At 42.3% G+C, this 22,212-nt stretch overlaps 1 protein-coding gene across 1 annotated transcript in view; it reads left to right on the forward strand.

Moving 5' to 3' along the window:
- LOC311007651 (AT-rich interactive domain-containing protein 1B-like) overlaps positions 1-22,212 on the forward strand; it is a 66,136-nt gene that overhangs the window by 12,774 nt on the left and 31,150 nt on the right. Inside the window, exons 3-4 of the mRNA XM_084000909.1 lie at positions 7,401-7,574; positions 13,964-14,077. Of these exons, the coding sequence (XP_083857035.1) occupies positions 7,401-7,574; positions 13,964-14,077 (288 nt within the window). The remainder of the gene's footprint in view (positions 1-7,400; positions 7,575-13,963; positions 14,078-22,212) is intronic.

Here is a 22,212-nt window from a genome sequence, read left to right on the forward strand (position 1 = left end):
ATATTTGTATAAGTGTATAATCGCTATAAAATAAAATTTGTTTGGTTTTCGTAGCCTTATAATTATTCTTTTACACATAGCAAGGGTCTTGCTTTAGAGAGTGTCGCCATCTTGCGCCGCCATGTTTTTTACGGCAGCCATATTGTAAAATGGTTTAGATCTTCACCTCATTGCTCCATGCTCCTGAAAAACGTATTTAAATACGTTTATTTTTCGTCCTTGGAGGCCACTGTCACTTTGCAAACCAGAATATGAACGCTAGATATCACCGTTTTACCCCATTTTACACACTGGCCCTTTAAGATAATTAGTTGCAGGTTTATTTTCTGTTATAAACCCAGCGGTTAATCGACTAATCGTTGCAGCTCTGTACCAAATTCACTAGTTGATCATCACCTGAGCTCATTGGTCCGTAGAGTGTGTCGCCATGTGAACACAACCTTCTGGAGTTGAATCCAGGTTTGAGGTTTTAATTTTTGACTTTCTAGTAAAAGAACAAATACCAAACATTTCTCCAGTGTCGAGGAAGTTCAGACTGTTGGACTTGAGGTTCTTGGGGAGGTTTCCAGTGGACCCTCCTCTGTAGGTGGTTTTCTCCGCCGTCGTCTTTGTTCTCCGCTCGTAGATTACTCAGATCAGTTTTTTTTGCCCCCGGAGCTTTTCCTCCCGACAACCCTGTGATGTTGCCTCGTAGATTCCTCCAGAGAGAGATTGTCATCACCGAGTAACGGCGACGTTATTACATCATTCCAGGTTGACAGAGGGTTTTCTTTTGGTTTGGGTTTTTTTTCCTTCTGTTCAGCCTGAGGGAACTTGTGTCAGTGATGTCGTCTCCTCTGCTCAGATGAAGACAGCCACGGGGGCCGAGAGAGGAGAGGTAATGACTTTTATGTGAGCGAGGCCCCAGATGGCCCCGGGACTCTTCCTTTATTAACTCTCTGATTCCAGATGAAATTGGATGTCGACCAGTCAGTGTCGCCCCCCCACCACCTCCATCCTCCTCCTCCTCCTCCTGTGCAGGTTAGATTGATCCTGGTTTCTGGGTCCAGGAGGTTTCCACTGACTCTCCCGCAGAGAAAATATAATTTTTACGTCTAAAACTCAAACCTGAGTCTTTATCCTTCGTGTTCAGAATTTTTTTTGGAGAAATCCTCAATATTTTAGTCGTTTTTTGTGTCGTTAGATATTTATTAGTGGAGGGTGGGAATAACCAAAGGCCCTGCGATATGAAATGATCTCGATACAATATTATTTTGATTTTAAATATATTGCAATACGCTGCACTAATGATCTTTTTTTAACTGCAAATGATGAAAACTTTAACATTTGTTTTTTCTAATAGGATAAACTTCTCATCGATACAATATCGGCATGCAAAATATTGCAATACTATGCTAGTATATCGATTTAGTAATCACCAGAGCCTCCGCAATTTTATATGATACATATACATAAATTACGATACAATGTAATCAGAATCAGAATCAGAAAACCTTAATTGTCCCCTGCAAAAAGCAGTGGAAATTTTTCTTTGAAGTGTGCATAAAAAAGAATAACATAACATAAAACGAACAACAGATAAATACAGAGTAGCCAAATAGTATTAATAATAAATAATTTAATTTATTTAATAAAATAAAAGTATTAACTTTGTTGTCATAACAATTTGTCATACATCGTGATTTATTAACCTTTTTGCCTCTGAAAATAAAGGAAAACATCTGTTTTATCCAATAAGATAAAGTTCTCAGCCTTTTTTTTTATCGCACATAAATCAAGTTTATTCTTGCACTGAGAGATAATGAGGCGACGAGACAGACCACAGTACTGTAGTATTCTAGTGCCAAAAACTTCAATTACATAATAAAAGCATAGATAGTTTTTTCTCTGTGAATTGGATCAATGTGTTTTTTCCCCCCCGCACATCGTTTTACAAAAATGAAACACAAATCATTTCCTCAGTTTTCTTGTTATCGTCTCTCAACAAACCCATTTCCACAACATTTCATTTCATCCAACGTTTGTCCAAACATGCAGCCAAAGAAAAGCAAAGTAAACGACTTCAAAGATCAGTCATCAATAATCTTCAGCTCAGCTTTGTGGCTTCGTGTTGTACTGATGTTACCACACTCTGTCATTAAGTCTCAGACTGCAGACATCATCACCACCACCACCATCATCATCATCATCACCATCATCATCATCACCCCTGACTCCTGCTTTCATCACCACGCTGATATTACACCGCGGTTGCTGAAGCGCCTGAGCCCATGCAGGAGCTGCTCTTGAGCAAGGCAGTTAATCGCCGGCGCAGCTCCGAGCGTCGGCGAAGGAGTCTTCTCACAGATTGCAGTCGGGTTGCGTCTTATTGCATTTTGTGTCAGCTTGTATTCCCGAGGAGGGCGTGAGCTTTCGGGGGGGAGGAGAGGCAGGGGCCTAACGGGAAAGGTCTGTGGAATTGTTACAACACCTGATTTAAATAGGAGGAGGAGCTCAGCCTGTGCACCTTGTTGTTAATGTTCCTATAGAGGTTTATTATGACCCGTTTGTGGCAGTGACGGGTTCAGTTTTCAGACCGACACAACAGCAACAACAGCAGCAGCAGGCGGAGGAGGAGTCGGGCATCGCCGTTGATCCGCCCAAACCGGTTTGTTCACTGTTGTTAGAGGAAGAACAAGATTAGTAAAACTTCCTGCAGTGGATATGAAGAGTAACTCCGCTCAGACATGTAAAGTCACATGTTGTTTCATTTCTAACAAACAGGACCTGTTTGTGTTAAAGCTCCATACAGTATAAAGGTAGATGTTTGTATTAAAGCTCCATACAGTATAAAGGTAGATGTTTGTATTAAAGCTCCATACAGTATAAAGGTAGATGTTTGTGTTAAAGCTCCATACAGTATAAAGGTAGATGTTTGTGTTAAAGCTCCATACAGTATAAAGGTAGATGTTTGTGTTAAAGCTCCATACAGTATAAAGGTAGATGTCCATGTGTAGTGTGATTATAAAGCAGCTCTAGGTTCTATATTAATACTGTGAAAGTATCAAAGCCTCAGTCGACAGAGAAATGCACACAGCCTGTATTCAGAAACTGAGCCTTAAAACCAGCCGTCAGGACTTCCTGTCACTTTGTGATGTCACAACAAAGCCCCGCCCAGCCTCCTCTCTTCTGATTGGCGGACACAAACATGTTGTTACTAGAGCTCTAGAGAGAATCTGAGAGAGATTTTCTTACAGATCAAAACTTGAAATAAAACACAAGAAAATAGTAAAATATTGGACATTTTAAATCTCCATATCTTTTGCTCACAGAAAATCTAACAAAAAGAACCAAATAATTAAATAAAATGCACAAAAGAACCAATTTAAAGTTGTTGTAGTGATTTTTGTCAAATCAGATCAGTGTATAAAGACTATTTAACTACTATTAAACCCCTTTTTAAGATTTTTTAATGTTAAATTAAGTGAACATTTACATTTTTACAGCATGTAAGTAAAGTATATCTTCATTCATACAGCAAAATCAGCCTCACTGGATGCAAATCAAAGTGTATAATGACAAAAGCATATGAGCAAAAAATTCAGTCCTAGATGAGCACAAATGATTAAAAGAATAAACCCAAAGTGAGACAAATGAGTCTGAGGACGCTTCAGTCCGATGCCTCTGAGAGCAGGAAGGTCTTTAGTCCAAATTTAATGTCCTGTCATTTTCTGCTTGTTCGCTGCCAAGTATCGTGAAACACGCTGAAGAAGTCGCTCTCTAATAAGATTAAATGATGAAACTGATGTGAAAGCGTCAGTGGATTATTCACTGTGAGAAGAGGGAGGGGGGGGTTCAGCTGGAGTGGAGTTACCACAAAAAAAAAAAAAAGTTTTCAAAATCCATCAGTGTTGCAGCCTGAGAGACGACGGAGGGAACTACTACTCCGACGTTATGCAACGCAGGCTGGGAACTAAAGGGTTAACTCATTGAAAGATCCTTTTTTATTAGGTGCTTCCCTGTTATTGTTAATGAGCAATTAAAAATAGATTGAAGGGTTGGTGGTACTTTGATACTGTCACAGCATTAATATCAAACCCAGACCTGCTTTATAATCAAAAAGTCATTAACAGAACATGGGACCTTTAAAGGGATTGTTCAACATTTTGGCAAATTGGCCCATTGCCATAATCCCTATAGTCATAGCAGTAGGTTTGTTACCTTTAATTGTCGGTGCAAGCTATTTGTAGAACGGCGGAGCAGAGCCGCGAGCTGCTCAGAGCTACGCTACGGAGGCTCATGGGATTTCGTGGTTTCCCTCATCAAATTCATCAAATACACAATCCAACAACTCCACAACGCTCTGGTGGACAAGTTGTGACCTGCACATTCACCATGCTATGAGATAATAACACAACGTTACCAGACAGAGTTGTTTTAGAGGTAAATGCAGAGACTGCTTGATGAAAAACTGTCCCTGAAGGCAACGCGCATCAGCGGTTTTGCATGAATTTACCTCTAAAACAACTCATAATGTTCTGTTATTATCTCATAGCGTGGTGAATGTGCAGGTCACAACTTGTCCACCAGAGCGTTTTGGAGTTGTTGGATTGTGTATTTGATGAGTTTGAAAACCAAGAAATCCCATTAGCCTCCGTAGCGTAGCTCTGAGCAGCTCACGGCTCTGCTCCGCCGTTCTAAAAACAGCTTGCACCGACAATTAAAGGTAACAAACTTACTCCTAAAATTATAGGGATTATGGCAATGGGTCAATTTGCCAAAATGTTGAACTATCCCTTTAACAATCAAAAAGACATTTACAGAACATGGGACCTTTAATGTACAAACAGTAGTGTATGAAAGTTTGTCCTGTTGTAGGTTAATCCAATGTTTAGTAGAGGTTTGAATGAGGAAAAAAAAGGGAAATCCATCCACTACTGGAAACTGATATTAAAAATGACCAACAACAGGATAAAGAAAATTAAATGGTAATTAGGTCGTGTTTCCATCGCTGTTAAAGTTGAAACCTGTGTGTGAACTGTGCAGTCGGCTGTGCTTCATGTCTCATCCTCAGCTGATGTGAAATCAGCAGGAATGCGTGTAAAATCATAAACGTGGTCACACTCGCAGTGGCGATCATGTGATTCTCCCGTGACACTTATAAATATAAAACAAGCTGCTGCTGCTGCTGCTGCTGCTGCTGCTGCTGCTGCTGCTGCTGCTGCAGGGCTCCCGACACGTCCAGAGGTGATAACGGCGAAGAGGTCAAAGGTCAGATGTCCGAGCACCTGGTCTGAATGAAGAATAACTTATAAAGTCATGATCGGAGCTGTAGGCAGGAGGAGGAGGGGGAGGGTCGGTTATTCAAGGCAGAGATGGTATGAGAATAAATGTAATACTCAGGAGATACAGTGGAGATGTTCAGGAAAAGAAAAAAGAAAAAAAAGAAATATATAGGTCACTTTCCAGGAATACAGTCAGCCGGCTTGTTTTGCTGCTCGTCTCACATGTTCAGCAGAGCGGAAACAGGCCGAGAAACAACAAATATCATCACCGAGGCTGCAGAGTCTGAGGGGCGAGAACAGGTGGATGGATGTTAACGCCGGATATAATAAACGCCGAATATAATAAACCGGCGTCCCTCTCCTGAGTAATACAACCGTCCCTCTTTAAGGTTGATGTTATAATCACCCTGTTAATTATTTCATCTTCATTAGGCAGCACTGACGGCTCTGAAGTCCTACAACACCCACAAGCCTCCTCTGCCTCCATCACAGCAGCAAGGAGAGTTTATCTTGGGTTCTCATGATACCAGAGTTCATTAGTTGGGCATCGAGATTCAAGAATCAAATGGAACTGGTTCTAACATTTTAAGTCCATTGAAATTGTTAAAGGTATAGTTCAACATTTTGGCAAATTGGCCCATTGCCAAAATCACTATAGTCATAGTATAGTATAGTATAGTATAGCAGTATGTTTGTTACCTTTAATTGTCGGTGCAAGCTATTTTTAGAACGGCGGAGCAGAGCCGTGAGCTGCTCAGAGCTACGCTACGGAGGCTCATTATGGGATTTCTTGGTTTCCCTCATCAAACTCATCAAATACACAATCCAACAACTCCAAAACGCTCTGGTGGACAAGTTGTGACCTGCACATTCACCACGCTATGAGATAATAACACAACGTTACCAGACAGAGTTGTTTTAGAGGTAATTTGCCAAAATGTTGAACTATCCCTTGAAGAAGTTTGAATTTCCATTACCCTAAACGATTCCTAAACTATTTTCATTCGTGCTTCATCTTTGGAAGTACTTCCGATTCTGATGGCGCGTTTCGATTACGATTCCTAAGAATTTTCGACTAAGAGCCTTTTAAGGGGCGAGGCCAAAAAAGTGTGCACGATCTACCAGTTTACCAGCAAGACAGACTGCAAACCCGAGACAAAGCTTGAATAAAGATAGTTTAGAAACGGTGAATCCGAGAACCGAAAAACCTCACTGAGAATTGCAATTACAATTTTCCAATGTTCCATTCAATTCTTGATGCCGAACCCTAGTTTTCACACACTCTGGTGCGAACCAAGGGAGCGAAAATGAGTGGATCGGGTCGTGGCTGCGTTCACATAACAAACGGACTGAACCAGAGTTAGGCACAGTTGTATATCTTGTACTTGTAATACCTAAAAAAAAAAAAAGCAAGTGTTGACAATCGACAACCCTACAAGAGTGACAGATGCTGAATTCAACCAAAAATCTTAATAATATGGTTAAAGCTTTAAATGTAATCAAGTTTTATCATGTCATTTATCATCTCATGTGCACAAGAAGCAGAATAAATCAAGTTTAATCAAATTTTTAACCAAAAATCCAAAGAGTCATCAAGATAAAATGCTAATGAAGGTGAGTTCCTCTCTGCTCCTGCTGTGTGAATAGGAGTTGGCGGGCGGATGGAAGCAAACAGCTGGTGGAGCCGAGTCTCCGCTCGCTGCCGTTAAAACCACCGCAGAAGAAGATGAGGTCATTCCAAAGAGCTCCAGTCAGAAAAAACCATGTGATGGAAAAAACATCTCATGTATTAATGTGAGCGAGCGTCATCGCTCCACACAGAGATCTGATGTGTTTCTTATCTACACAACCGCTTTCCCACGTCGGGTTTAAAATAGTTCTTTTTTTTCCCCCCAGTTTTAGTTTCCAGTGTTTCCACTCGAACTGAACGTGCTCATGAAACGCGGTGGATGGAAACACACTCGGTGTCTTTGGTAAAAAATGAATGAGTCTTTCAAGGGTGAGGATGCCCCGAAATAGCTCCCACCACAACTGAGAACCAGCTCGGTTTGTCTGTAGTAAATCAGCCGTCAGCGTCTCCTTATTTATTCATCAGAGACTCATTTCATTTCACTGGTGTTTGTTGTTTCTCCTCAGATGGGTTCTCAGTACGGTCAGCAGCAGCAGCAGCAGCAGCAGCAGCAGCAGCAGCAAAGCACCATGGGAGGTTACTGTCAGCCGGGCCAGCCTCCCTACTTCAGCCCCCCCCAGCAGCAGCCGGCCGCCCCCAGCCAGCCACCGTACATGCAGCCTCGCCCGCTGCCACAACAGGTACCGACCTACCACCCAACCTGAGCTACAACAGACGCTGTTCACACATCATGCAGGGTTCTTACAGATCCTTAAAAAGTCTTAAAAGGCATTGAATTCATTAATCTAAAAACAAGGCCTTAATTGGCATTAAAATGTCTTAAATCAATTTTTCAAACGTCTTAAAAATGTTAACACTTGGTAAGTGGGATTTTATGATTGTAATTAGTCTCAAATCTCAAAATAACTGGTAACATTCCCACATAGAGAAGTTTTAGTGGCGGCCGTCACCGCTAAATTTCTCACCATTTTTTTCCCCTGGACTTTTTATGCATTTATTTTGAAAGGACAGCTGCGGAAAACTTGCGCGAGTTTGTAGTTTTCACCAAAATCTGTACTTTTAATGGAAACACACAGAACTCAAATTTCTTTTAATGCTCATCATTTCCCAGTTATTTGAATCACTTTGGATGGAAACAAACAGTACCGACGAGCAAACGTGTCCTTTTTAGTTTATCATCTCATCTCCACAACTACACAGCTGTTAAATGATGTCACTCACTCACTCACAGCCCCCCCCCCCCCCATCATTCATGTAGCAGTCACTTTACCTTGGACCATAGGAAAGTGGGTATCTTATATTTAATTTCAAGTGGCATTAAAACGTCTTAAAAAGTCTTAAATTTAACTAGGCTTAAGCTGTAGGAACCCTGTCATGATCGTTTCATTATGATCCTAATGAAGTATTTCACAATAAAAGCCTTCAACAGGAAGGAAGGAAGGGCTACAACAAGTTCTTGTAAAAAAATCTTTTTTTAGTTTTAGTGTGAAACGCCCCAAACTATCGACAAGCTCCGTGAAAACAGGAACAACGCTGTGTTCATCTTTATCAAACTCATACGTAACAAAAGCGTAAAATCCCCAAACTCAGGAAGCTAAAAGCCACAAATGTTTGAATCAACTAACAAAATACAAATATGCTTGACAATAAAAATTTCCTCAGGTTGACAAAGTAACTCATTCTTCCAGCTCTCTGAACTGCTTGAGGGCTTTTAAAGGGATAGTTCACCCAAAATTCAAACTTCACTCATTGTCTACTCACCCTCATGTCGACTAAGAGCTGTGAGAATTGTGCTGTGAGAGTCCTCTGTGCCTTCTCAGAGTTACGGGGGGGTCCGCGCAGCAGTATTTGTCCATATAATGGTTGTCAATGGATACCAACTTTCTTCGTCCAAAAAGACACACCAAAAAACATCCAAATACCTCCATGCTGCTCGTCTGTAATGTCCCTCTTGTATTGAAGCCCCGACATGAGAAATTGTTCCGCCGGTCAGTGCACAGGAAGAGCAGTGAACCGAGACACTGGGAGCTTCCACTACAAACAAGCTTAAAATATAGACTTATTTAATTTTTTTCGGAACAATTTCTCATGTCGGGGCTTCAATACAAGAGGGACATTACAGACGAGCAGTATGGAGGTATTTGGATGTTTTTTGGTGTGTCTTTTTGGACGAAGAAAGTTGGTATCCATTGACAACCATTATATGGACAAATAATGCTGCGCGGACCCCCCGTAACTCAGAGAAGGAACGGAGGACTCTGAAACTTTTCCCAGCCCTTAGTCGACATGAGGGTGAGTAGATAATGAGTGAAATTTGAATTTTGGGTGAACTATCCCTTTAATGTGAAAGAGACAGAGGAAGCATTGAGATTCCATCAACCAGATGGAAAAAGCAGAGATTGTGTTCTGAAACAGAAATGAGAAATCAAACCTGAGCCGAATGAAGGTCACTATCAGAAACACTGAGTGGAGAATTGATTCTGAATTGGACTCGACCCGAGTCCTTCACACCGCTGGAGGAATGAAAGTAATAAAGCGGCTGTGTGGGGGCAGAGCGGGTCGTCGATCCACGGCCCCTCGTGTTGAAGTGTCCTTCAGTCCTGATGAGCAGACCGGCCGCCTGTCAGACCAGGACAGAGAGTGTTTGTGTGAAGAGGATCACAAGTTGGACAGAAAACTGTGAAACTCCCTGAGAATATATATTATAACGTTTATCAGATCAATATGTCTGAGAGAAAATCTACTATAACATCTACACAGATTCATCTCCTCAAACAACAGAATTAATTCTGAGTTCAGGCTGCAACATTAATCCAACTATGATCAAGACGGTGCAATATCCAAAACACAGGAGCTGTGATTAACAAATAATATTAAAATGTGTCACATAGTTGTGCGTCATTTGCACTATAAAGGTCTTTGACCATCAAGTCCCCTTCTTTTTTTTATACGCATTTTTTCACCCGACAAACACACTGAGTGCGATGCGTTTTATTATCATGGGTTTTTATTTTCTGTTCCAAACTTTGGAAAGGGAGACAAGAGTCGTAACGCAGTAAGGATGACTTTGTGGACTTTGTGGAGAAATAAAAAAGAGAAATAGAAAATATTGTGTCCATCCGATCCTGAGAGGAAGTCAAGCGCAAAGAGACCTAACAGTTTAGGATTTTATTTTAGGATTTCAGTGGTTCAGTTTGATAGATTATTAGCTCTACTGAAGTCACACATTAAAAAGAAGACGACCAATTTCTATGATCCTGAACAGTGGCTGGCACACACACACACATACAGGCAGCTCAGCGAGATCTAACAGTCTCAACTGTGATTGGTCAGAAAACATTTTCACGGATGCGGAAAACGCAGAAAATCGAATCTGTTCCGAAAACTTTAACGACGGACGAACGTTTCAGAGTCGGTGTATAAACATGATCGACACAAAATGAGGTCGAATTTAGTTTTTTAACGTGCGAACGATGGAAAAATACGGACTCAGTTGCGATGCTGCAGAGACGCCCTGGCTTACTAATGACATTCATCCTCGTATCACAATCTGCAAACATAATTGCGACACGATCTCTTTGTTTTTGCTCATTCGTTTGACCTTAATTTTGGGTGAAACCACCTCAGCTCTGCACCGGTGTTGAGAAACTGACCTTTATCTGACCTCTGCTGCTTCGTGCCTGAGATCAGCGAGAGGCTTTAGATGTTGCGGGCGTCAGCAGCTAAATCACTCGTCTGCAACTAACATTGACCCATTTTTGTGCAGTTTGTCTCAGATTAAAGCTCGTGTATCGTCCCTTATGAACGGATGTGATGTGAGGATCCTGAAATGTTTTTGCGCAGACAGAACAAGGAGACTCTGAGCTTTACAGCGATGTAGAACTTGTCAAGGTTGTTGTGAAGACCGAGTCCGGCGCAGACCAAAAATACACCTAAGGGACGGCGCGGGCTTAATATAATCAATATGCAGGTGAAACTGTCAGGTTGCCGCCGTGTGTGTGGGGAACATTGAAGGAAGTCCAATCACAGTAACACAAAGCAGGATTTCCCCCGAGACGCCGCTGCTCTGACGGCCTTAATTAACTCTGCGAGAGAGCGATGGGAGAGAAAGAGAAAGTGCCCTCGGTGAAGGCTGCAGACCAGACCGGCACACAGTTTCTCGCTGATTTCACCTTCATAGGCGGTTAAAGGCAAAACTCTCTCCGGCTGCACTGGATCACACCGGGACGCCTGACCGGTCTGAGCTGACAAGAACATGTTAATATGGTGTAATAACTCCAGCACCACCCGTCTGTCCAGTCTGGTCCTAAACAACACGGCTTTTGTTTTTGAAGATGCCAATGCCAATCCCAAAGCTGTTGATGAGCCGAGTCCTGAGAAACATCGGCAGAAATAAAGTTGATTGAAACCCAAGAATAACCTTTTCTTTATCGTGTTTCATCTGCTGATGTAGCAGCACTACTTGACCCGTGCCCTAATTCAGGGACTTCATCGCCTAGTGGACACGATCTGTGAAGGTGTCGCCCTTCATTGTTGCTGTAGTCCATGAAGGACAAACCAAAATGAGATGGTCCGGTCTACGGAGAATTTTTGGCTAATTTGTTAGCTGTAGCGGTGTTTCTGCCACCTATAGCCACCTTGCTTATGGTTTACCATCTAACAGTTGTGCCATAATTAGCTCATTATATCCACCTATAACAGCTTAGTATTACATCCTGCGTCCACTAAAGGGCATTCAACCAAATCAACCAAATGTTATGTAACATTTGCAACACACTTCAACATTTTGGCAAATTGGCCCAAATGCAGAGACTGCTTGCCGAAAAACTGCCCCCCGACGGGAACACGCATCAGCGGTTTTGCATGAATTTCCCTCTAAAACAACTCTGTCTCATAACGTTGTGTTATTATCTCATAGCGTGGTGAATGTGCAGCTCACAACTTGTCCACCAGAGCGTTTTGGAGTTGTGGGATTGTGTATTTGATGAGTTTGATGAGAGAAACCAAGAAATCCCATGAGCCTCCGTAGCGTAGCTCTGAGCAGCTCACGGCTCTGCTCCGCCGTTCTAAAAACAGCTTGCACCGACAATTAAAGGTAACAAACCTACTTCTTCTAAGACTATAGGGATTATGGCAATGGGGCAATTTGCCAAAATGTTGAACTGTCCCTTTTAAAATAATTTGAATTCTGACAGCCTTAGACTCCACCATTGTTTTTTTTTTTAGAGTTTGATAGATTAAAGTGCAGAGTGTAGACGAGCCTGTCAGGAGCCAATCAGATCCTTTAATTGGTTAATTGGTTTATCAGCTTGTTGAGTCTGTCTGCTCCGTCTTAGTTGGTTTGTTTGTTCACTTCATTGTCTTTTGGGTTTAATTGTGTTAGTCTGAGGTTGTATTGACAGCAGAGCAGAGGTTTGTTGGACTCCTCAGGGCGTCTAATTGAATTGGTCCCGTTGTTACAGTCCAACTTTAGTCGTGTTCCTCCGGTCCCTGTCTCATTCTGGAGACCAGCTCAGTCTCAGAGAAGCTGCAGAAGTGTCTTGTTGTGCATTCGAACGGATCCACTGCAGTAATTACAAACTCCACAGCCGGTAATATGAGGGACGCCGCATGTGACCTATAGCACACAGTGGACACATTGTACAGACTGAAGGTGTAGTGAGGATGCACTGTGATGTGAGGAATAAATAGCCGTCTTTCCACAGAGCTGACTCGTGTTAGCGGGGCCAGTGGCGTTTAATGATGTGGCGCCATGTGTCAACTTGCATTCGTTGCTACTGTTTAATGCTCCCTGGCAATGATTCGCAAAAGTCTCGTTACCTCCTAACTGTGAGGCAGCGACCGCAGTTATCTGATAAAAGACAGAAGACGTTCAGAGGAAATGCTGTTCTGTTGCAACTGGACAAGTAGACTGATGTTTTTCAGTCAGTTACCAAACACTGATATCAAATGGTGTCAGAAAGGCAAACAGTGGTTTTGTCATCTGGATTTTTTTTGTGCATTATTGCAGCTTAGTTTGAGTTTCTTTTAAAAAAAAAAAGTTGTACATGTTTCTCATTTATAAAAGTGTTTTGAATGGTCAGTCAAAGGATTGGATGTTCGAACGCTGCGCTCTGGGATGAAAGACTGAGCTGTAGCCTTGAAATAAGTTTTAAAAACACACAGTCACTGATGGAAACGCTCTGACATTTTCACTGAAGCACCAACAAGGGGAATGAGACACAACAGATCTGTTTTTACCTTTTGAACAACAGGTAAAAACAGCTCGACTCTTTTTCAACATTCAGTCGTGTTTTCAGCCCAAACAGAAAAGTAAACTCAGCCGGCCGTGGAAAAGCTGTCAATCTGGTTTTATTCATGGGTTTAACTTAACTGTGTCTGAAAATCTTGCTTATACCTTCTTAGTTTATGCACCACACACAGCCACATTGATTTCAAACCCAGCACCGGTTTGCTGTTAAAGGGATAGTTCAGCATTTTGGCAAGTTGTGACCTGCACATTCACCACGCTATGAGATAATAACAGAACGTTACCAGACCGAGTTGTTTTAGAGGCAAATTCATGCAAGACCGCAGGGACAGTTTTTCAGCAAGTCTCTGTATTTGCCTCTAAAACAACTCTGTGTGGTAACGTTGTGTTATTATCTCATATCGTGCTGAATGTGCAGGTCACAACTTGTCCACCAGAGCGTTGTGGAGTTGTTGGATTGTGTATTTGATGAGTTTGATGAGGGAAACCAAGAAATCCCATGAGCCTCCGTAGCGTAGCTCTGAGCAGCTCACGGCTCTGCTCTGCCGTTCTAAAAATAGCTTGCACCGACAATTAAAGGTAACAAACCTACTGCTATGACTATAGGGATTATGGTAATGGGCCGATTTTCCAAAATGTTGAACTATCCCTTTATACCTTGTAATGTGGTTAAAGGCTCCAGAGCAGCTGTTAAATGGACATGTGGTGGAACTGTTTTGTTTTTTCATCGATAGTTAACTCAGGATCCGACGAGTGAGAGCTCTTGAGTGTTTGTTTGGTTTTTTAAAAAACTTTATTCGTCCGTCTGTCTTGATGCAGGAGGTGCCGCAGGAGGCGTACGGAGGGCGTGGCCAGTCTGCCGCTATGACTCCTGGGAAACCAAACCACGAGGAGATGGGTCTGAGCCAACAGGAGAGACCGTCCAGCCTGCCGGTGAGTCCGGACATAACGGCACATGGAAATATTTAAAGGCACAACGAAAACGAAAAATTCCGCAACAATAAAAAAGTCTCACGTTAATGTGGATGAATCTCCGCTACCCACACTTGTTAATGGGCCCATTGTCGATAAATATATGGTTTTGTCTCTATCGTCATTTTGTTATTATTAGTGGTGGTGGAAATGCTGGGCGAGCCGACCAGCGTTTCCTTACTTTCGGTTTTGCGGCGAGTCATGAGAATAACGCCGCCAAATCGCCGTTTATGGTCGGAACTACAACGATATCTGAACCTCTGACTTTAATTCTTGATGAATGAAAACATGAGTCTGTCTTGCGCCGGTCAAAGAATTTCACGGTGCGCGGAGGCTCATAAATGTAGTGTGAAAACACTTCGCTTTTCCAAAACTCCTCGTTGTCCCTTTAAATACTATCCGTCTTTCTGCAAACTCTAGTGCAGGAACAATCTGCTTCGTTAATGTCGTTGGCGAGAAAATCTTCTTCATATAATTGAACCATGTGAGAACTCTAAAGTCGACAGCCCCGTCCGTCCACTAGCGCTGTCAAATAAAAGGGCTTTTATTTTGAAATCTGTCACATGTGGCCAGGCAGTTACGTTTTCTCCCTCAGACGTGTCAGCCAACTTTATTTAGAGTCGGTCCTCTGAAGCTGCTTTTGTCTCTGCCCTGATTCTGACAAAGCAACAGATCATAAAGGGGTGAAAAGCAACAGATGGAGCGAACGACATAATATAGAAGCAAGAGTTGTTTGTTGTGTCAGGCTCCGTGGTCGTGATTCAGCCTCTGACTGTGTGACAGATTGAACGTGTTTCAGCCTCTGATTGTTCTGCAGCTGCTCCTCATCGTCCTCATCGTCCTCGTCGTCGTTGTTGCCGATAATGACGGCGTCCTCTTTCCCCTCAGGCCGAGCCTCGCAGGTATCACGCTCCGAGCGCCTGATGCTTCCTGCTGGGTCGATCCGTGTCGGCCGCGGCCACGCAACTGAAATAATGACGCCGAAGCTCGACTCAACACTGAGCTGCTGCTGTTTACATTTAAAGGATGTTTACCGCTGGTTTTCAGCTCCGCTCGGACCGCACTCTCTCTGAAGTTTCTCTGTCTGTTGTGAGCTGCTTATATAAGTGACTTCATGAAGCCCATAGGAAGATGCAGCACTGTAGCAGACAGTCAGATAGTATTAGAAAAGTCAAGGAAGTCAAATAGTCAGTAGATAATCATTCTGAATCACTGATGTGGAAAACATGTACACTATTCTTTTGGCTGCGTTTAAATGTCTCTAATTTAACATGCAGGTGAGTTATGAGCTCAAAAATGTCGTCACTCAAATTTTTGGAAATATTTAGATCGTTTGTCTTTTATTCTCACAAGAAATTATTTAGTATAATACATGACAAACATATTTAAGAACCTCAGGTTGCAACTTCAGATCTCTTAGATTTGAATTGTTTTTTTGGTAGTTGGACAAAATATTTGAAGACTCTGCATTGTAATTTTTTATTGTGCTTGAGAAATTGAAAAACCCAACAACTCAAACGCTCTGGTGGACAAGTTGTGACCTGCACATTCACCACGCTATGAGATAATAACAGAACGTTACCAGACAGAGTTGTTAATGTTGTAAATGCAGAGACTGCTTGCTGAAAAACTGCCCGACGGGAACACGCATCAGCGGTTTTGCATGAATTTGCCTCTAAAACAACGCAAGGAATCTTGGGATAGGTTGGTAGGAAAAGGACGACACATTTCTTAAAGCCTTGAAGGATGCTGCCCCTGATTTAGGACTCAAATTGAATTTCTTCTTGCTTCTTATGTTAAATATTTGAATTATATTCGAGTTTTTAATGTGTTTTTTTTTTTAGCTCATTATATCCCGTGTCCACTAAAGGGCATTCAACCAAATCAACCAAATGTTATGTAACATTTGCAACACACTTAGAGGGATAGTTCAACATTTTGGCAAATTGGCCCATTTCCATAATCCCAAATACAGAAACTGCTTGCCGAAAAACTGCCCCCCGACGGGAACGCGCATCAGTGGTTTTGCATGAATTTACCTCTAAAACAACTCTGTCTGGTAACGTTGTGTTATTATCTCATAGCGTGGTGAATGTGCAGGTCACAACTTGTCCACCAGAGCGTTTTGGAGTTGTTGGATTGTGTATTTGATGAGTTTGATGAGGGAAACCAAGAAATCCCATGAGCCTCCGTAGCGTAGCTCTGAACAGCTCACGGCTCTGCTCTGCCGTTCTAAAAATAGCTTGCACCGACAATTAAAGGTAACGAACCTACTGCTATGACTATAGGGATTATGGCAATGGGCTAATTTGCCAAAATGTTGAACTATCCCTTTAAAAATGTTTGAAATGGCATTAAAAAGCATTAAATTAGATTTACTGGTACCTGGAGAAACCCTGATATAGATAAGGAACACTAGAGGCCCGATGACGGAGCCCTGGGGTACTCCTGTGTCCGGCCGAGAGTGAATGTGATGAACTCGGTGTAAATAAATCAGCGATGTGCCGAGTTGTTTTCCAGGCAACATCACTCTGAGAGGAAAAACCTTCAGGAAACATTTTATAGCTGCTTGAATGAAATCTCCTTCAGCTCTGACGGTGAACGCTCCTCTTTCTCTCTATCTGTTCCTCTCCTTCTTTCCTCTCTCCCTCCGTCTCTTTTACCTTCACCTTCATCTTCATTCCCTCTTTCACTCCTTTCTCCCCTTCTCTCACTGTTATCTTGATCCCGTCCTCTTTCACTCCCCCTCTCTCTCTCTCTCTCTGTTTTTTTTTCCTTCCCCCTTCTCCCTGTCGTTCTCTTTTCTGTGCCTCCTCTTTGAAGTCAGGGTGCTGATGCAGTTGCCATGGCAACAGGCGGAGGGGAGGGAGGGGGAGACGGAGGGAGCTCTGTTGCAGGAAGGGAAAGTAAAAAAAATCAGCAGAAATCATCATCATCATCAGCTGCTGCTGCTGCACCCGAACGCCTCACGGACTCTTTAATAACTTCACTTCAGACTCTGTGACTCTGAGATCGTTTAGTGTTTATAATTTAGTTTAGTTTTTGTCCGTTTTTATAGCTAAAATGATTATTTGGATGTCGGTTTATTGATCGTCACTCATGGTGTCGTTTGGCATTGAAGCAGCACAGAGGACATCATCAGTTTAACAATAACAGTGATAAATTTACCCCAACAGCCCCTTTTTTTTAACACCATTATTCAATCGTTAGTAAAAAAAAACAGATGGCCAAAGAAACAACAATGAAATAAATGATAAATAGTCAAATAAAAATGTGAAAAGCAGCATAAAACAGTCATTATAATAAAATATAAACATGAAAAAACACTAAATTGACTTTATCACTGTGTTGTACAGTATGCTTTGCAGATTTCTTCTCTGTTTGAATGTAGAGGAGTATAAAAATAAAACAGATGACATAAAAAGTCCATAAATAATGCATCATGAAAAAAAACTTGTATTAATGTGATTTGTCACATTTATTTTAACTCGGTTCTTTTTTAAACCAATGAGTTCCCATGAGCCTTCAACAGATGAACAAATATGGACAACAATGCTGCCGTGGAGCCAGTCACTCACTCGCACTGTGGGCTACAGCATGAGCTCCCTTTTTATTTATTTATTTATTTATTTGTTTTCTATATTTATTCAAGTCAAAGTGTCCACAAACGTTTCTGAATCAGCTGCGATCGGTTTTTATAGTCGACCGTCACAACAGGATGAATGAGACACAGAGGAAAAGTTACAAACAGTTTGATATTCAGATTCACCACACACACACACAGTGAGGAAGAGAGGGAGAAATAAAAGAGGAGGAGGAGGATAGAAAGAAGAACAGAGGGGAGAAATTAGGAGGAGGAGGAGAAAGAATAGAGTGCAAAAGAGAAAGATAAAATGATGAAGGAAGGAGAGAGTGAAAGAGGAGGAGGAGGAAGATGAGGTAATACGAGGAAACTGAGGAGGATTCGAACGAGAGAGAGAGAGAGAAAAGAGGAGGTGAAAGTAGGAGGAAAAGGAGAAGTATGGAGGGTGAGTAAGAAAGCAGGAAGTGAGAGTGAGGGGTGGAATGGAGGAGGAAGAAGGGAAGAGGAGGAGGAGGAGGAGGAGGAGATGAAGGAGAGAACAGAGAGACATGAGACAGAATAGAAAAGAGGAAAAAAGGGGGGATGAGATGAAGGAAAAACAGCAGGAGGTGGAGGAAGAGAAGGACGGGGCGGCTAGAGGAGAAAAGGAGGAAGTGAAGGAGAACAGGTAGAGCAGGTGAAGGAGGAGAAGAAGGGTGAGCGAGGCTGCAGAGAAACGCTCTCTCTCTCTCTCTCTCTCTGCAGCTCACTCTTTATAATTAGACTGTGTGGCAGCGAGGCGGCTGATTGGCCGAGCTGTTGGCATGGCGAGGGGGGCGGGAGGATGGGTTGCCGCGCTCTGATTGGCTGGTCCCAGGCCCAGGGGCAGATGGGAGATTTCAGTGCAGTGTTTCTCTCCTCTTTTTATTTCCTCCCTTCTTCTTCTCAGACTTTCTCTTTCTCTTCCCTCCTTCCTTTTTCCTCTCCTTGTTTCCTTCCTCTCCTCTTTTTCTGTCTCTCCTCCCTCTCATTCCTTCCTTTCGTCTTTTCTCCATCCATCTCTTTGACTCCCTCCTCTTCTCTTTCCTCTCTTTTTTTTCTCTGCTCTCATTCCTCCTCTCCTCCTCCTCCTTCATTTATGTCACCTTCTCTTCTCTCTCTCGTCCTCTCTGTTGTCTCATCCCTCCATCCTTCCTTCCCTCCTTCATCTTTATGAATTTATTTCTTTCTGTCACAGTTGAATCTTCACTCGTCGTCAGTCTCTTATAAAAACACACACAAACAAACACAGTGGTGCCGTTGTGCCTCTGAGCAAGGCAGCAAAACACACACACACACACACACACACACACAATAGAGCGGGAATCGAACCGTCGGTCACGTTAATCAATAATTAACCGCTCGTCGACATCATTAATGTGAAAACTGTGGTAACAATAGGCTCATAAAGGAACTGAAGGAACAATAAAGGTTATTCAAAACAAGTAAAATCATATAAAGTAGGTTAAAAAAAATAAAACCAATAAATGGATTAGAGAATCTATTGATTTATTGATTGATTATTGGTCTCGCTTCACTGTATCAGACCTCTCTCTGTGTTTTAAAGTGACCCGACTCCCTCACCTGCCTGTCACTCACCTTAATTGGCGTCGGCTGCTGCCATGGCAACGGCTGGCATCGTGCCATCACCTGCCTCTCATCCTCCCTCCTCATCTCTCTCTCTCTCTCTCTCTCTCTCTCACTGACTTAATTGTTCTTTGGCAGTTTTTTCTTTCTTTCTTTTCTTCTCGATCCTTTTGTTCTTTGTCACATCTCAGATAATGAAAGTGTTGGACGGCTCCCAGATGTTCCCTCAGCTTTATCCTCTCTCTCTCTCCGTCTCTCAGCTGATTGAACACTTCAGGGTTTTCAGTTTTATTTTTTTTCTGGCAGAAAATGATGCGTCAGTGTTTTTTCTTTTTTTTTTTTTAAATCATTCTCACTCTTCTTATTCTTATTATCACCATCCTCCTTCGTTGAAGCTCTGGACTTGAGGTCGTCAGTTTTCTCTTGATGTTGAATCCTCCTTCAGCCTGAAGACCGACTGATCTTTAAACATCACAGATGCTTCTCTTTTAATTTTCCATTCAACCGTCACCGAGACCAGAAGAAAAAAGAGAGACTAAGGCACAGGAACAAAGACAAAAGAGTCAATGAAGATACTTTTTCATCAAACCTTTAAAAAGTTAAATCATAATTTACCTTCAATCTTTATTTTATGATACACAAAGTTCAGGATAATTAGAACATTTTATCATATTCGAACCAAGTGGATCAAATCTCATTTAAGCTTTTAGTTTAGTTTAAGTTTTTTTTATTCTTACTCTCTATGACTTATTTATTTTAATTTACTTAACTCCTGTTGTCCTCCTGGGTCAATGAAGGAAGGCAAGAAGGAAGGACAAAGGGAAAGATGGGAGGAAAGAAGAAGAAGGGGAAAAGGAAGTAAAGATAGAAGGCGGGAGGGAACAGATTGGGTCAATTGGGTCAAAAAGAAAGGAAGGGAAAAAGGATTGTGGAAAGAAGGAAGGAAAAGGGGAGGAAAGATGGAGGGAGGGAACAGATTCATTCAAGAAAGGAAGAAGGAGGAAGGAAGAAGGAAAAGAAGTAAGGGAGGGAAAGGGATTGTGGAAAGAAGGAAGGAAAGATGGAGGGGAGGGAACAGGAAGGAGGAAGGAAAGAAGAAGGGAAAGGGAAAAGGATTGTGGAAAGGAAAGATGGAGGGAGGGAACAGATCAGGTCAAAGGAGGAAGGAAGACGAAGGAAAGGGAAAAGGATTGTGGAAAGAAGGAAGGAAAAGGGAAGGAAGGATGGAGGAAGGGAACAGACGAACAACAGGAGAGTTTAAGTTAACTATATTTTCTTCCTCACACAAAGTTCTTCAAATAAAAACCTGCGGGAGAAAAAAAATCTTGGTGTCGTATTACAGATATTTTTTACGAGAGGAAATGATCAGAAACCTGTCGTCCTTTTGTTTTTGTCGTGTTCATTGTGTTGAAATTAAAACGCAAACGACAACTGTCCCAGTTCCTCCTGAGGTTTGGGTGACGTCTGTCTGGGAGCAACAGTGACGGTTGGCGATGTGACGAACTGACGATTCACGTTACTCAAAGTTCAGTTTGTGCATGTTTTTTTTAATTTTTTTTATTTGAAGGGAAACATAAAGAGACGTCTGTTCTGTTCCTGTGTTCGTCCTCCTTCGCTCTGCAGAGAAAAGTGTGAATGAGCGATGAGGCCGGAAAAACTCTATTCATCAAATTAGAGACTGTGAGGTTTTAATGAAACACAGTAATTGTGACCATAAATCACCGGAGCTGCTCGGGAGCGCGGAGATGTTGGAGGAGGAGGAGGAGGAGGAGGTGAAGTCGTTGAAACTCAAACTGTGTGTTGTTTCACAGCTGAAACCTTTTTCCTTCTTTCTGTCAGTCTGTGTGTGTGTTTTATTTTTGTTCTTTCCATCTTTTTTCCTCCTGGTCTTTAAAAGCCCAGCGGGCCGTGGAGCCGCTCCAGAGACCGGCGTCCACTCCGCCAGAGTCTGGTCGGTCGGTCGGACGATCAATCTTTATAATTGTCCGTAAAAGAAAAAAGAAAGAAAATTCCCACGGTGACTGACTGACTGTAATAAACTGATGGATAATTTACAATAAGTGTATCTGCTCTGCACTCGGGTCGATCCTCATCTGCACAATCGCTGCATCTGGCTGCAGCTTCAGGGTCACGTAGGGTAGCAGGCGTCTTTCACGGGCCAACACACACACACACACACACACACACACACACACACACACACACACACACACACACACACACACACACACACACACACACACACACACACACATAAAAAAAAAACCCACACACATTGTTGGAAATGTAAAAGTGAGGAGAGTCGTACGTCCACACACAACAACATCTGTGGTTTGGAAGCGGTTTGGGTTTCTACAGCTGGACAAGCAGAGGAGAGAGATCTGGAATACAACGGCCCAGAGCAGCAGGTTTTCTAATTTTAAAGGGATAGTTCAACATTTTGGCAAATAGTCAAACTGCTCAGAGCTATACGCTACGGAGGCTCATGGGATTTCTTGGTTTCCCTCATCAAACTCATCAAATAAATACACAATCCAACAACTCCACAACGCTCTGGTGGACAAGTTGTGACCTGCACATTCACCGCGCTATGAGATAATAACACAACGTTACCAGACAGAGTTGTTTTAGAGGGAAATACAGAGACTGCTTGATGATAAACTGTCCCTGAAGGCAACGTGCATCAGAGGTTTTGCATGAAATTACCTCTAAAACAACTCTGTCTGGTAACGTTGTGTTATTATCTCATAGCGTGGTGAATGTGCAGGTCACAACTTGTCCACCAGAGCGTTGTGGAGTTGTTGGATTGTGTATTTGATGAGTTTGATGAGGGAAACCAAGAAATCCCATGAGCCTCCGTAGTGTAGCTCTGAGCAGCTCACGGCTCTGCTCCGCCGTTCTAAAAACA

The sequence above is a fragment of the Trachurus trachurus genome (genome assembly GCF_905171665.1).
Source record: "Trachurus trachurus genome assembly, chromosome: 24".
Lineage (NCBI taxonomy): Eukaryota > Metazoa > Chordata > Actinopteri > Carangiformes > Carangidae > Trachurus > Trachurus trachurus.